Consider the following 14,228-nt stretch of genomic DNA (forward strand, 5'->3'; position numbering starts at 1 on the left):
ACCGTTTTGTAACATATTTTTAAACGAAGTTGTCAAATGGTTATATCTTATTTCTGTACCGTTTAGATTCGGGATGAAAAACGAACATCTTTCCTATGAAACAGTAGCTATTTGATATTAAATGCTCAGTCATTTGGAAATATACGTGTTGAAACACTAGAATGCTTGAAAGAATAATGAGAAATAAAATTTTCTGCAAATAATTGCGATGCGCCATCAGCGCGAAATGTGCAGATGTCATGGAATGAAATAAAAAAAACCGAAACCATTCAAACAAGGGAACTAGTAATATTCTTTGACTGGAATTTAAAAAAAAAAGTTTGACGTTTTGTTTACGATGTTTAAGCAACCACATGAAAAGGAATGATTGTTATAAAGTTTTAATCATCACCATAAAATGATTTTATTAGAATACTAGAATACTTTATCTTGCATGTCCATTTAAAAAAAAAAATCCATGTTTAAATAATTAATTTTTGTTTTGCTTAGTTTATGAAATGAGAGATAAATTGATAATTATGTGAAAGCAAAATTTTTAGCTTGAAAATGAAAAGAAAAAAAAAATTCAAGGAAATGAATAAGGTATTTGGTGAATATAGTTCATGGAAATGAAGAAGTTATCGTATACGTATATCTGATTTTTTTTTTTTTTTTTATTTCTTCCCCTGAACCTTTTCTGGTATCATTTTCTTTTCTGTAGAACCATTCAGTTAAAAAAAGGAAAGAACTGTGAATGGCTTATTTATGAGAAGTACACTGGTAATATTTTTTTTGTACTTTATGGGCAGATGAATAAATGTATGAGTTATAATCCATTAGAGAGTAGCATCTAGATAAATTGTAAATTCGGACGATAAGAAATATTCTTATTGAAAATACGTTGACAGCAAATTAGTCATAATCGTGTAAAATATAGATGACACTACATTAAAGGATAAATCAGTTTCGGATATATTCAAAGGCAGAGCAATAATTGCTGAAACTTTTTGGCGGATTTGTAAAATCCAACAATAAGGGCTCCGAAGGATTATAAGATAATCTCAGATAATCGTTATAGAAACTCATGATTTATTTATTCCAGCTACCCCTTAATAAAATGTAACCCAATATTTTAAACAACGGGCTTTTGTACGCTTTTGGAAATAAAATGTCAGGTAGGGAGAAAAAGCCATATTTTCAACGATTTTTATGTTCTTTTAAGCTCGATTATGATAATGACATGCAAAATAGAAAATTTCTCTATATCTTATTTTGAAAGGGGATGTAAATAAATAAACGCGCTCAATTGTGAAAATGTAGATACTTCAGTTATTCTTTGTATTGTAAAAGATAATGAAATGAAATCAAAATAGTAAATTATTGCTTTAGAATTAAGTTTTCAAATTTCAACATTGCTATGAAGTTTGATGACAAAAAAAAAATGTTGCGTATGAATTAAATGTTCGTATATAGTTGATTTAATCAAGATGATTTAATAAAGAAATTTTCAGCAAGTTTCATTTTTCGTATTCTGAGGTTTATCTTTCAAATAATGCAGGTTGCAGGAATTGTACCAGTAGCTTAGATTTTTTTATGAAAGAAAGCTATCAAAACTGTGGTTGAAAGAAAAGATTTTTTTCTGTATTTTTTGCACATTTTTATTTTTTTTGTGTAAAGAGATGATGGGATATGTAGGTCTGAAGATGACATTGACTTAAATTTTTCATTTCTTACTTTCTAATTTTGTTTTGCTCAAATGAAAATTCATTATGTATCCATTCAGAAATAGAGAACAACCACAGTGATATAGAATTTGGCAGTTGCATTGCTGTCTTAAAATTATATACATTTTATTTCAATTTGTCTCCTTTGAAAGCTGAGTTTCCCCAATAGTTGACATTGAAACTGGTGTGGCCATCATATTGTCTTCCATCTTAATTGTTATACAAGTACTCATCCTGTGAAATAGATATTATTTTTTATTATTACATACACATTGCATATGTTATCTCTTTTGTAACAATTTAACTTTAATTTGAAAATTACACAATTATACTTTTTCCTCACTTTAAATAAGTTATGTCCTTTATTAGAATACATAAACATTTTCATGAATGTAAATTAATTAAATGCACACAAATTTAAAATCCCAGTATTGGATCGGTAAGGGGGCAGTCGATACTAAACATAAAACTATTCCTAGCAATGCAATTCCTCGAGTGACAGATATGTGCTTATCCTTGTATACAAACACATGCACAAACTTTTCGTGATGATAACCCGTATCGCCTGAATTACCTAAATTTTGGATGAATAATATGTATTAGGTAAAAAAAATTTTTAGTTTCAATATTTTTGTCATTCAGGTCTTTGACAGGTGAAGGCAACTTTAACTGGAGGTTCATTTTTCCGTTCGACTACCTCGTTGCCGAAGAGAAGATTGTCATTTCACGTAAAGAGACCTTGTTTTCCTGGGACGAGACGGAAACAAAAATACCAGCGAGACTCAACTTGCAGGTCTGGGATGCAGATCATTTCTCAGCGGATGATTTTCTTGGTACGATACTAAAATAATTGAACTCGTACACGGATAATTTATATCTGTCTGTATGTACAAATTGTCTATGAAAAATAGAATTATACAGTTTTAGATTGTTTCTGAATGATAAAAATTGTAGTAAAAGTAAATTTTCATGAAATAACTTATTAGTAAATATATTTCTAAATTGCAAGTAAAAACGTTTCTAAGGTGATCTTTATGTTTGCCTAAGATGTTAAAAAGTGATTCAGAACATATTCTTATTGTTTCCAGGGGCGTTAACTTTAGATCTGAATAGGTTTCCAAGGGGAGCTAAATCTTCAAAGTTGTGTACCCTGAACATGCTGAAGAATGATGGCAGTGTTCCACAAATGTCGTTATTCAAGCAGAAACGTGTCAAAGGCTGGTGGCCATTTGCCGTAAAAAATGAACAGACAGACGAACTGGAATTAACGGTTAGTATATTGATGAGAAAATGCATAAAATAAAAAGAAACCAGAAAACTAGACTTACAAAGAAAAATACATCTGCAATTGTTGTATTTTGTTCACATTATTTTATTACTACTAAACCACCTTATTTATACTTATAATTTTAGCTTTACCACTAGGATAGTAGAATTTGCTAGTCATACTTGTTCAGTTTACCAGTTTCTTATAATTCATTGTTTGTTGTTTGAAAGTAATCAGTTACCTAATGAAAATTTATTGTTGCATATATTACTTTTATTCATTTTTATGCAGTTTGTATTTAGCATGAATGAAAAAATACTGTCTCTAGTTGCAAATTGGTGCTGTTCAATTCACTTTCCACACAAGTAATAGAAAAAAACAGATGCCATAATAGAATTGAATAGAATTATGATTCAAGTGCTGTATGTAAGATACAATAAAGGAATGGAACATTTTCAAGTAAAAAACAGTAACTCAGCCTACTTTCTTGCCAAATGTAGCGTCTCATTATTTCTGGTTAGACATTTCTTAGTATATAATTATCACTGCAGTTAAAATACTTTTTGTCTTAAGATCAGACATTTCAAAAAGCTTTGAAAATTACCATGGCATATTCAGAAAGGACAAAGATTTGATACAAAAAGTTACATGTGAAGGTAGAAAAGAGAAATAGATAGAGTTCATTATTTTTTTATACCAGTATAGTTTTTTTTTAAATAGAAAGAAATATGAGAATAATGGATGGAGAGTTTTAATGGCTATAATTCAGACAAAAAAAGATTGTGTGATAAGGAAATAATGTGATATCAAATTATGAAAAATGAAAGTGATTATTAAATGAAGGCCATCACCTGCTGTATAAAGGATGTACTCTATGGCTTCTTGCAGGGACAAGCTGTAATATATGTGCTACAGCTCTACTGCTTCTTACAAAAAGAGCATATATTGTATTTCCTACAACTCTGTTGCTTCTTGCAGTGACAGCCTGTGTTATATGTGCAACAGCTCTACTGCTTCTTGCAGAGACAAGCTGTAATACATGTGTTACAGCTCTACCGCTTCTTACAATGAGAGCATGTATTATATTTCCTACAGCTCTGCTGCTTCTTGCAGTGACAGCCTGTATTATATGTGCAACAGCTCTACTGATTCTTGCGGTGGTAACCTGAATTATATGCGCTATAGCTCTACTGCTTCTTGCAGTGGTAACTTATATTATATTTGCAACAGCTCTACTGATTCTTGCAGTGACAGCCTGTATTATATGCGCTATAGCTCTACTGCTTCTTGCAGTGGTAACCTATATTATATTTGCAACAGCTCTACTGATTCTTGCAGTGGTAACCTGCATTATATGTGCAACAGCTCTACTGCTTCTTGCAGTGGTAACCTGTATTATGTGCTACGGCTCTACTTCTTCTTGCAGTGACAGCCTGTGTTATTGTGCAACCTGTATTATATGTGCTACAGCTCTACTGCTTCGTGCAGTGGTAACCTGTATTATGTGCTACGGCTCTACTTCTTCTTGCAGTGACAGCCTGTATTATATGTGCTACAGCTCTACTGCTTTGTGCAGTGACAACCTGCATTATATGTGATACGGCTGTACTCCTTTTTGCAGTGACAACCTGCATTATATGTGCCACAGCAACTGCTTCTTGAAGTGACAACCTGCATTATATGTGCTTCAGCTGTAGTGCTTCTTGCAGTGACAACCTGTATTATACATGCTACAGCTCTACTGCTTCTTGCAGTGACAACCTGTGTTATATGTGCTACAGCAACTGCTTCTTGAAGCGACAGGCTGTATTATATATGCAACAGTTCTACTGCTTCTTGCAATGACAACCTGCATTATATGTGCAACAGCTCTACTGCTTCTTGCGGTGACAACCTGCATTATATGTGCAACAGCTCTACTACTTCTTGCAGTGGCAGTCTGTATTATATGTGCAACAGCTCTACTGTTCTTGCAGTGGCAATCTGTATTATATATGCAACAGCTCTACTGCTTCTTGCATTAACCCAGAGTGTTAGAACTTCATAGGATATTTTGCCATATAGAGTAGATGATCCCTATTGATTTTGGGGTTTCTTGATCAGAGGTCAAGGTCAGAGGGACCAGAATATGGAAAACTGTTTCCAGACCATAACTTGAAGACCACTTGACCCAGAATGTTGAAACTATAAGGGATGATGGACATGCAGAGTAGATGACCCCTATTGATTTTAGGGTCACTTGATCTAAGGTCAAGGTCACAGGGACCAGAACATATAAAAACTGTTTCTGATCAATAATAGGAGAAACAGTTAACCTAGAACCTTCAAACTTCATAGGGAGAAAAATTTTATTGTTTTTGGGGTCTCTTGATCAAAGGTCAAGGTCAAAGGTGTCTGAACATGGAATACCATTTCCGATCAACAACTTGAGAACCACTTGACCAATGATGTTGAAGCTTCACTGGATGATTGGACATGCAGAGTAGATGACCCCTATTCATCTCAGAGATGAAGGTCACAGGGGTCAGAACATGGAAAATGGTTTCTGGTCCATAACTTGAGCCAGAACGTTGAAACTTCATGGGATGATTGGACATGCAGAGTAGATGATCCCTATTGCATTTCAGTCACTAATTCAACCATGAGTGTCTCTTTGACTTTCGCTCCTGTCCCCTATTTTGACTTCTTGCCTATTACTACCATGCTTTTGGGGAGACATGTGCTTTTTTACAAAAGCATCTTCTAGTTTACATTGTAATCAATTGTCTTGTGCCAGCTGACACCAAGATTTACAGCAAGATTAGTAAATGCATTATTGTGATGTAAACATTGCATTGTTGTATGTATTGTTTGTTCAAACCTTACACATAATTATTTAATTAGTTAGATTGCAAAGATAAAATAACAATGTGTTAGATGCAGATCTACGCTGACCAGTCTTGACAGCCATTTAGTCACCAGCATACATCAATTTTAAATCATAAATCAAGTTTTCCTGGCATCCCCTAATCAAGTTTTCTTGGAATCACCTAATCGAGCTAAGCTGAGTCAGATTGATCCACCAATCTGTAACACAGGCATTTTGTGATTTATGGCTTTATTTTGCAAGATATACATCAGTTCAGAGGTCCTCAGAGGCTTTTAAAACAAATGAAAACAGGAGTTGTCAGAGGACAGCAATACTAGACTATCCAGTAAATGTAAAAGTCAGAAAAGGGGCATAAATTTTGTAAAAATGCAAAACAGAGTTATGGAACCTGTACAGTGTGTGTCAGTTCATCACAGTGAACAAGTGTGCAAAGTTTCAGCCCATTCTCATTAGTTGGTACTTAAATACTAGCTTACATACAAAAACTTAACCAAAGTTCAAAATTCAAGTCGAAATAGGGTCATAATTTTGTAAAAATGCAAAGTAAAGTTATGGAACCTTGTGCATTGCATGTCAGATCATCACTAAACAAATGTATGAAGTTTCAACTCATTCCCCTTATTGGGTACCGAGATACCAACTAACATAGACAAACTTAACAAAAAGTTGCTAGTTTGAAAAATGGGGCATAATTTTGTAAAAAAAACACTTCTCTTTTTCAAAAATTTCATCTCACTATCTGTGGTCATATAGAATTTGAAAAAAAAACCAACAAAAAAAATGATTATTTATCATAACTTTGTCAACTGATAAAAGTTATGGAGGAAATTGCTTATATGTTAATATTATTGTTTTGTATTTCTATTTAATATATTGACCTTTTGTTTGTTTATGTGGAAGAAGAATGCAAGTTCAGTTCCAAATATATGAAATAAATTATCTTTTCTGTTCTGTTCTGTTCTGTTAAAAGTACTTTTGACAATTATGTTCTGTACTGTATGGCATGAACAGATGCTTGTATTGTGGATAATTAGGTTTATTTATCATGGAAGTTTTAATAGTTTTTATTCGATTAGATAGATTAAAGAGCAGATACAGTGCAGCAACATATGTATAAAAGTGCTAGAAGTACTGAATATGTTACCGATTGTAAATCATTGTTATGTATGGGGGTATTATTGCCTAATGGTGATTTCATTGTGATATGGGAACAGTTGTTTGATTGACGAAACATGTTTTATTGATCGCCCACCATCAGAACAGTTTCGGGTTAATGATTAGAACAAGAAACAAGGTCAGTCTTGTTAAAAATTATCAGTTTTATGTATCTGCTTTTCTGTAAAGTCATACCCAGGACTTACCATCATCACTTAATTAATGGCACAAGTACAAAATGTGTCATTGTAGCATCATTTTTGTGAAGGATGTAGTATAGTATATCTCATCACCAGAGTAGGTTCCTATTTATTGAGCTGTAACAATTCATTATTACACCTCTGTTAATTAACGGCCTTGGTAGTCTAGTGGTAGAGTGCCTGCTTCGAGTGCGGGAGGTCATGGGTTTGATCACTGGCCACTTCATACCAAAGGTGTAAAAAATGGTACTAGTAGCTTCCTCGCTTGGCGCTCAGCATCAAGAGGAAAGTGCTAGGACTAGTCAGCCCGGTGTCAGTATAATTGACTGGATGGGGGGGTATCATGGCACGTGTCTATCACGTAATATTCCAGTGAGGCAGTACTGTAAAATTAGGCATTGTTCTCACGGCTACAAGTAGACACCATTGTTTATTTGACTGAAAAATTGTTGAAAAAAGACATACACCCCGAACACATACACACACCTTGTTTTGACAGCTGCAGTCTCATGTTTTTCTCTTTTCCTTCAAATATACTTTAAGCCAGCTTTGAAGTATATGGCCCTTATATGGCCCTTAACCTTTACCATGCTGGACATGATTTATTCTGCCTTTGCAACCAGTGTAGATCATGATCAGCCTGCACATTCATGTAGTCTGATCATAATCTGCACTGTTCGCTATTCAGCCAGTATCTATTACTATAATAAAGTTGTCCATCTTTCAGTTTGGACAGTACCATTGACTGTTAAAAGGGGTGCATGCCAAAAAGATACTGACTGAATGGCAAACAGTGCAGATCATTATCAGACTGCACGGATGTGTGGCTGATCATGATCTACTCTGGTCGCAAAAGCAGAATCAGTCGTGTCCAGCATGATAATTTTATCAATAAGTATGTAAGCTTAAAAGATATATGTCACATAGCTATTTTTGCACTAAAGGACAATCACAATCATTGGTGTGGTGTACAAACTATTTTCTCAATGACATCATGTTTAGTGTCTGATTTTTGAAAAAAATCTATGAGATATTGTCATCATTTGATTGTCGGCGTCGGCGTTGGTTAAAATTTTTGTTTAGGTCCACCTTTTCTCAAAAACTATAAGAGCTACAGCTTTGAAACTTTGCGCACTTGTTTATCATCATTAGGTGACTGTGTAGGCCAAGAACCATAACTCTGATATGATTTTGTTAGAATTATGGCCCTTTTTGTACTTAGAAAATCTGAGATTCTTGGTTAAAATTTTGATTAAATTGTTTTAGGTCCATCTTTTTTAAAAACCTTTGAAACTTTGCACACTTGTTTATCATGATGATGTAGGCCAAGAACCATAACTCTAACCTGTCAGAATTATGGCCCTTTTTGTACTTAGAAATTTCAGCTGTAGCTAATTTCTTACATACAGCACTTGCAGACGAGCAATGGCACTCATAGACGGTGCTCTTGTTTCAACATGCAAATGTTACAGATATGTCAAGAATGGGCATGCAGTGTTATTTCAGCCAAAACATTGCAATGATTTGAAAACACTCCTTACAGCAAAAAAAATTGAGAACTATATAAATCCACTATCATGTTACTACATGTACCATTTTTAGGAGTGCCCAGGCTATTTAGTGTTTGTATGCCTGTATAGAAATCTCAGTCTTTTTTTACCCTTTACTGTCCTTGTATGTACATGATAAGCCTGTACTTTTTTCAGGGCAAAGTTGAAGCAGAGATGCACCTATTTACTTCAGATGAGGCAGAGAAACACCCTGCTGGTCAGGGAAGAAACGAGCCCGATCCTCTAGAAAAGCCAAAGTATGTATCATTTGTTAGACCATGTATTCCCTTGTTATGGACTACCACTGTTTTAATATTTTTTAATGATCTTGGTTAACTTTTTTTTTCTTTTGAAAATGTGGAGAAGGGGTGCATTTAGGTAAGGTGTTAATAAGAGAATATATAGTACAAAATATGGCTGTATTTTAATGATTTTTTAAAAATTTGTTTTAGGAGTTTGTTTCACTTTTGTAAAGTTATGGCAGCTCAGAAGAGGGACATTTTTCTCCAGAAGTCTACATTTTCATTTATACATTTGTATTCTCTGCACAACTGTATTTTTAAAGTCACTTAGTATTAGCATGAAAGTTTTATTAATGAGCCGCGCCATGAGAAAACCAACATAGTGGCTTTGCGACCAACTTGGATCCAGACCAGCCTGCGCATCTGCGCAGTCTGGTCAGGATCCATGCTGTTCGCTTACAAAGCCTATTGCAATTAGGGAAACCATTAGCGAACAACATGGATCCTGACCAGACTGTGGGGATGCACAGACTGGTCTGGATCCATGCTGGTCACAAAGCCACTGTGTTGGTTTTCTCATGGTGTGGCTCATTTTACTAAATATTTAGAATTTACATAAAACACATTGTAATGCTTTATATCATTATTGCAAATTCTCCATTAGGTACGGGGCCGAAAACTTTGACAAAACATTACATTGAATTTAGGAAAAATATTCCTCCCCAATGAACAGTACCCCACACCTTGCTCAATTTGGTCAAAGTTGACAGAATCACTCTTGTAATTTTGTTGAATAAAAATCTTTAAAATGCAAAAAGAAAACAAAAAAAAAACAGAATTTAGAAAAATACAAAAGTTTGGTGTGATATTGGAATGCCCATCAAAGATAGGATATTGTCCTTCTTGGTCATAATAAGTAGTGTTTTATCTTCGGGGGTTGATGTGGTGAGGGGGAGGATTTTTTCCCATTACATTACTGAATCGTGTCAAGTAATTTTTTGTTGACTTAATTTTTGCAACATAACTATGGATTGCTCACATTGCATGTATTTTAGTGTTTAAGTACCATTATAATCATATAGCAATCAAATTATTTTGTTTGAAACAAAATATTTTTGCTTGATGCACAGTCATGTTATTTCTTATCCTGCACCATTTTATTTTCAGTCGACCGGATGGATCTTTCATTTGGTTCCTGAATCCATTGAAGTCAATCCGCTATATTCTTTGGCATAACTACAAATGGATGATCATCAAAGTACTCGTCATTTTACTCCTAGCGGCACTTCTTGTGCTGTTCTTCTATGCCATGCCAGGATACACAGTGAAAAAGATGTTCAACGTTTAAGTTTGCAAACTTTTGCACTTCATTTTCACAGTCTTCATGTTCAGTGCAATTGTGTTCATGCAATTTCATAGATTTCTCGCACAGTGCTAAAATGTTCAGGTATCTGTCTGATACTACCAATGTTTTCATCCATTTGTTTTCCAGCCGACCAGATGGATCTTTCATTTGGTTCCTGAATCCATTGAAATCAATCCGCTACATTCTTTGGCATAACTACAAGTGGATGATCATCAAGGCACTCGTCGTTTTGCTCCTGGCGGCACTTCTTGTCCTGTTTTTCTACGCAATGCCAGGATATGCTGTGAAAAAGATCATGAATGCGTAACATGGGGTATTATGTCATTTGGTCATTTCATCCACCTCGTGATAAAATTTAGCTACAGCAATATTTGCAAGTCAGATTTGCAAATCAATGAAATAATGATTTTATTTATTAACTCATTTCATTTATCAAAGATAATTCATGGCAAAGTGGACAACCTTGTTTAACTCCATAACATAATATCAGTTAAATTAGTGAAAGTAAGAGTTCTAAGGAAAATGATCTATTGACAGAGATGATGTCAGAATAAGGAAGATTTATTCCTTCAAATGTGCAATATCATCAATGAATAAGTTGAAATATTGCAGATGGTTATGTTTTGCATGTTCAAAATAAAATAATACTGAGTATTAACAAATATATTGTGCAATACTTGTGCGGAACAATGCATATGCTTTTAAAGGTATTAATTTAGGCCTTTGATGTTTGCTTCATTATTTCCAGTGTAAGTGTTCAGCTGATGTAAGGCTGCACCAAGTTAATTAATTGTTTCTACAGTCCAAGGTAAAAGAAAAGATTCTGTTAAAGAAGTCATACCGTTGCAGTTTTTGTATTCTGCCTTCATTTCTACTGAGAAAGTTGAAACTTTTTATTTAATATTTGCTGTTTAATTTAAACAGTTAATTTTCTCTTTGTTGGTCCGCTCTGTACAGATGATTTATGTTTCACCCTTTCAGATTATCTGATCAGTTTAGAGCAGCCTAACAAAGCTTAAATAATATATGACATCGTATAATCTATAACCAGTATACATCTGAACAGTTCCACCCTAAAATTTATACCCATTGTATTATATAACAGCACACTTTTTTGCCCTATTCTAAGCCCGCCCGCTTAGCTCAGTAGATAAGAGCGTTTGTCTATGGATCGCGGGGTCGCGAGTTCGATCCTCGGGCGGGGCGTATGTTCTCCGTGACTATTTGATAAACGACATTGTGTCTGAAATCATTAGTCCTCCACCTGGTTAGGTTAACTGCCCACCGTTATATAACTCAAATACTGTTGAAAAACGGCGTTAAACCCAAAACAAACAAACAAATGCCCTATTCTATATAAAGTGAAAAATTGTTCGAAAAGTCATTGTATTAGTAAGGACACTCGGTAAACATTTATTAACCTTTTCAACTGAAAGGCAGTTGTGATTTTATCATTCATCTTTGTTATGTTGAAATATGTTCATTTGTTATAAATTATCCCATTTGTGATAGTATTCAATCAATGCATATATGTTTCATCTGTGACTTACCATAAATTATGTAAAGATGTTGATACTAGGCCAAATAAAAGTATGTTAGTTTCCTGTAACTTGATCAACAAATTATAAATAGTAGTCTTTCCTTTTCTCTTCACTTTCTTGTCCTTTGATTGTTGTAATGGGATGCCTAAACAGAAGTTTGCAATGATATTAACCCTTAGCCTGCTAAATTTCTAAAATGGACTGGTCCATCATTCAATTTGGGCAATACCATTTATTATTCAAAGGGGTATTCACTGAAAATTTACTGACTGAATAGCGAACAGTGCAGACCATGATCAGACTGCACGGATGTACAGGCTGATCTTGGTCTGCACTGGTCGCAAAGGCAGATACAATTGCCGCCAGCAGGCTAAAGGTTAAAGTATCTGCATGATACATTAAGTGTGAACCAGTTAGTGCACATTGTAGCCATTCAATAACCTACTCATTCACACTGCAGGTTACAGGTTTGAGTTTTTCAGGATTGGCATTGGACCACTTTTCTGAAAGGAGATGCAAACCAGATATTTCTGTTATTAATGTTTTGAACCTTTACCCTGCTAAATTTCTAAAATGGACTGGTCCATCATTCAATTTGGGCAGTATGACTAACTATTCAAAGGAGTGTTCACTGAAAATTTACTAACCAAATAGCCAACAGTGCAGACCATGATCAGCCAGCAAGGATGTACAGGCTGATCTTGGTTTGCACTGGTCACAAAGGCAAAACCACTTGCTGCCAGCAGGCTCAAGGTTAATTAATGAAATGTTTCTTTGATTTGCGGCTTGGTTGTTTGGGTTACAGGAAACAATCTTGGCTTAGACTTGTGGACCTCCATCATTTGTGATATTGTTTTTTTGTAAATTTTTCTTGAATTTTTTGTAATAAACTTTACACTTTGTATTATGAGCACCTATGTGTGATGTTGTTAATTTTGTTGTGTATTCAAAATGGCTAGTGTGCAATCACAGACTTTTGAATTTTTGACTGAAATAACTGTTACAATGATCAGTAAGTTTATAAACCATGAGGGGAAATAATTTTACCGCCTAAAATTCAGGATCAGCAAGGCACACATGACTGTATTATAATACTTCAAAATTGGCAAACAAACAAATACATCATTCGGACAACTATCAGTACTGGATAAAACAAACACGGAACTGAGTACATCATTGGTACAGATATCAGTACTGGATTTAACAAACATGGAATTGAGTACATCATTGGTACAGATATCAGTACTGGATTTATCAAGCTTGGAAGTGAGTACATCATTGTTCAGATATTAGCAATGGATATGACAAACACGGAATTGAGTACATCATTGGTACAGATATCAGTACTGGATATAACAAACATGGAATTGAGTACATCATTGTGACAGATATCAGTACTGGATATAACAAACATGGAATTGAGTACATCATTGTGACAGATATCAGTACTGGTATAACAAACATGGAATTGAGTACATCATTTGCACTTTTCTTACAATCAATATTGTTAATGTATACTATACATTGTTATTTTAGCTTTAAAGCTATCACGTTAACTCACATGTAGAAAGTTGTTTTTGTTTTCTTGGGAAAAAAAAGAGACCATAGTGTTATAGTGGCAATAAACACATTCCAATTACGATTTTGTTCCGTTTTTGTCGAGCCAACTTGACTGTTGGGTGTATGTGCGTTAGCGCATGCATCCGTCTGGATATTTTTTTTCCGGACAATAACTTTGACATGCATGGAGCAGTCTTGCTTATATTTGACACAAATGTTTACATCAGTAAGACAAAGTGTAATGTTTATGTCAGTGAGAAAAAGTGTCAGGCGCAAACCTCGGGTTCCTGTCTCAAAGGTCAAAGTCACACTTGGAAGTCAAAGGTCATGTCAGATCTTGTACGGGCAAAACTTTGACATGCACAAAGGAATCGTGTTTATTATTTTGCATGAATGTTTACCTCTATGAGATGGAGTGTCGCACGTAAACCTCAGGTTCCTATCTCAAAGGTCAAGGACACACTCACACTTAGCTTGTCCGGGCAGTAACTTTGCCATGCCTAGAGCAAACTTTTTTTTTATTTCGCATAAATGTTTGCTTCAATGAGACGGAGTATTGCACGCAACTCTCAGACCACTACCTCAAAGGTCAAGTCACACTTAAAGGTCAAAGGTCATGTAGGATCTTTCACATGCATTGATCAACATTTTGTAGATCCCTTTTCTGTGGACTTACAATTTTTTTTATAGAATTACATCTTTTTTATTATCAGCCTTACGGAAAAAACCAACACCACTTTTCTGTGGTACAACATGGTGGATACATCAATCTTTT

The 14,228-nt window shown here is 34.6% G+C and overlaps 1 protein-coding gene across 3 annotated transcripts in view; it reads left to right on the plus strand.

The window, feature by feature from the left end:
- The window catches only part of LOC123525714 (otoferlin-like), a 124,679-nt gene extending 111,147 nt beyond the window's left edge, over positions 1 to 13,532 (plus strand). For all 3 annotated transcript variants that reach the window (XM_053538726.1, XM_053538728.1, XM_053538727.1), the window contains 4 exons: positions 2,346 to 2,536; positions 2,792 to 2,973; positions 8,901 to 9,001; positions 10,154 to 13,532. In XM_053538726.1, the coding sequence (XP_053394701.1) occupies positions 2,346 to 2,536; positions 2,792 to 2,973; positions 8,901 to 9,001; positions 10,154 to 10,334 (655 nt within the window). In that variant the 3' untranslated portion in view covers positions 10,335 to 13,532. The remainder of the gene's footprint in view (positions 1 to 2,345; positions 2,537 to 2,791; positions 2,974 to 8,900; positions 9,002 to 10,153) is intronic.
- Positions 13,533 to 14,228: the final 696 nt, after the last annotated feature.

The sequence above is a fragment of the Mercenaria mercenaria genome, chromosome 3 (assembly GCF_021730395.1).
Source record: "Mercenaria mercenaria strain notata chromosome 3, MADL_Memer_1, whole genome shotgun sequence".
NCBI classification, from domain to species: Eukaryota; Metazoa; Mollusca; class Bivalvia; order Venerida; family Veneridae; genus Mercenaria; species Mercenaria mercenaria.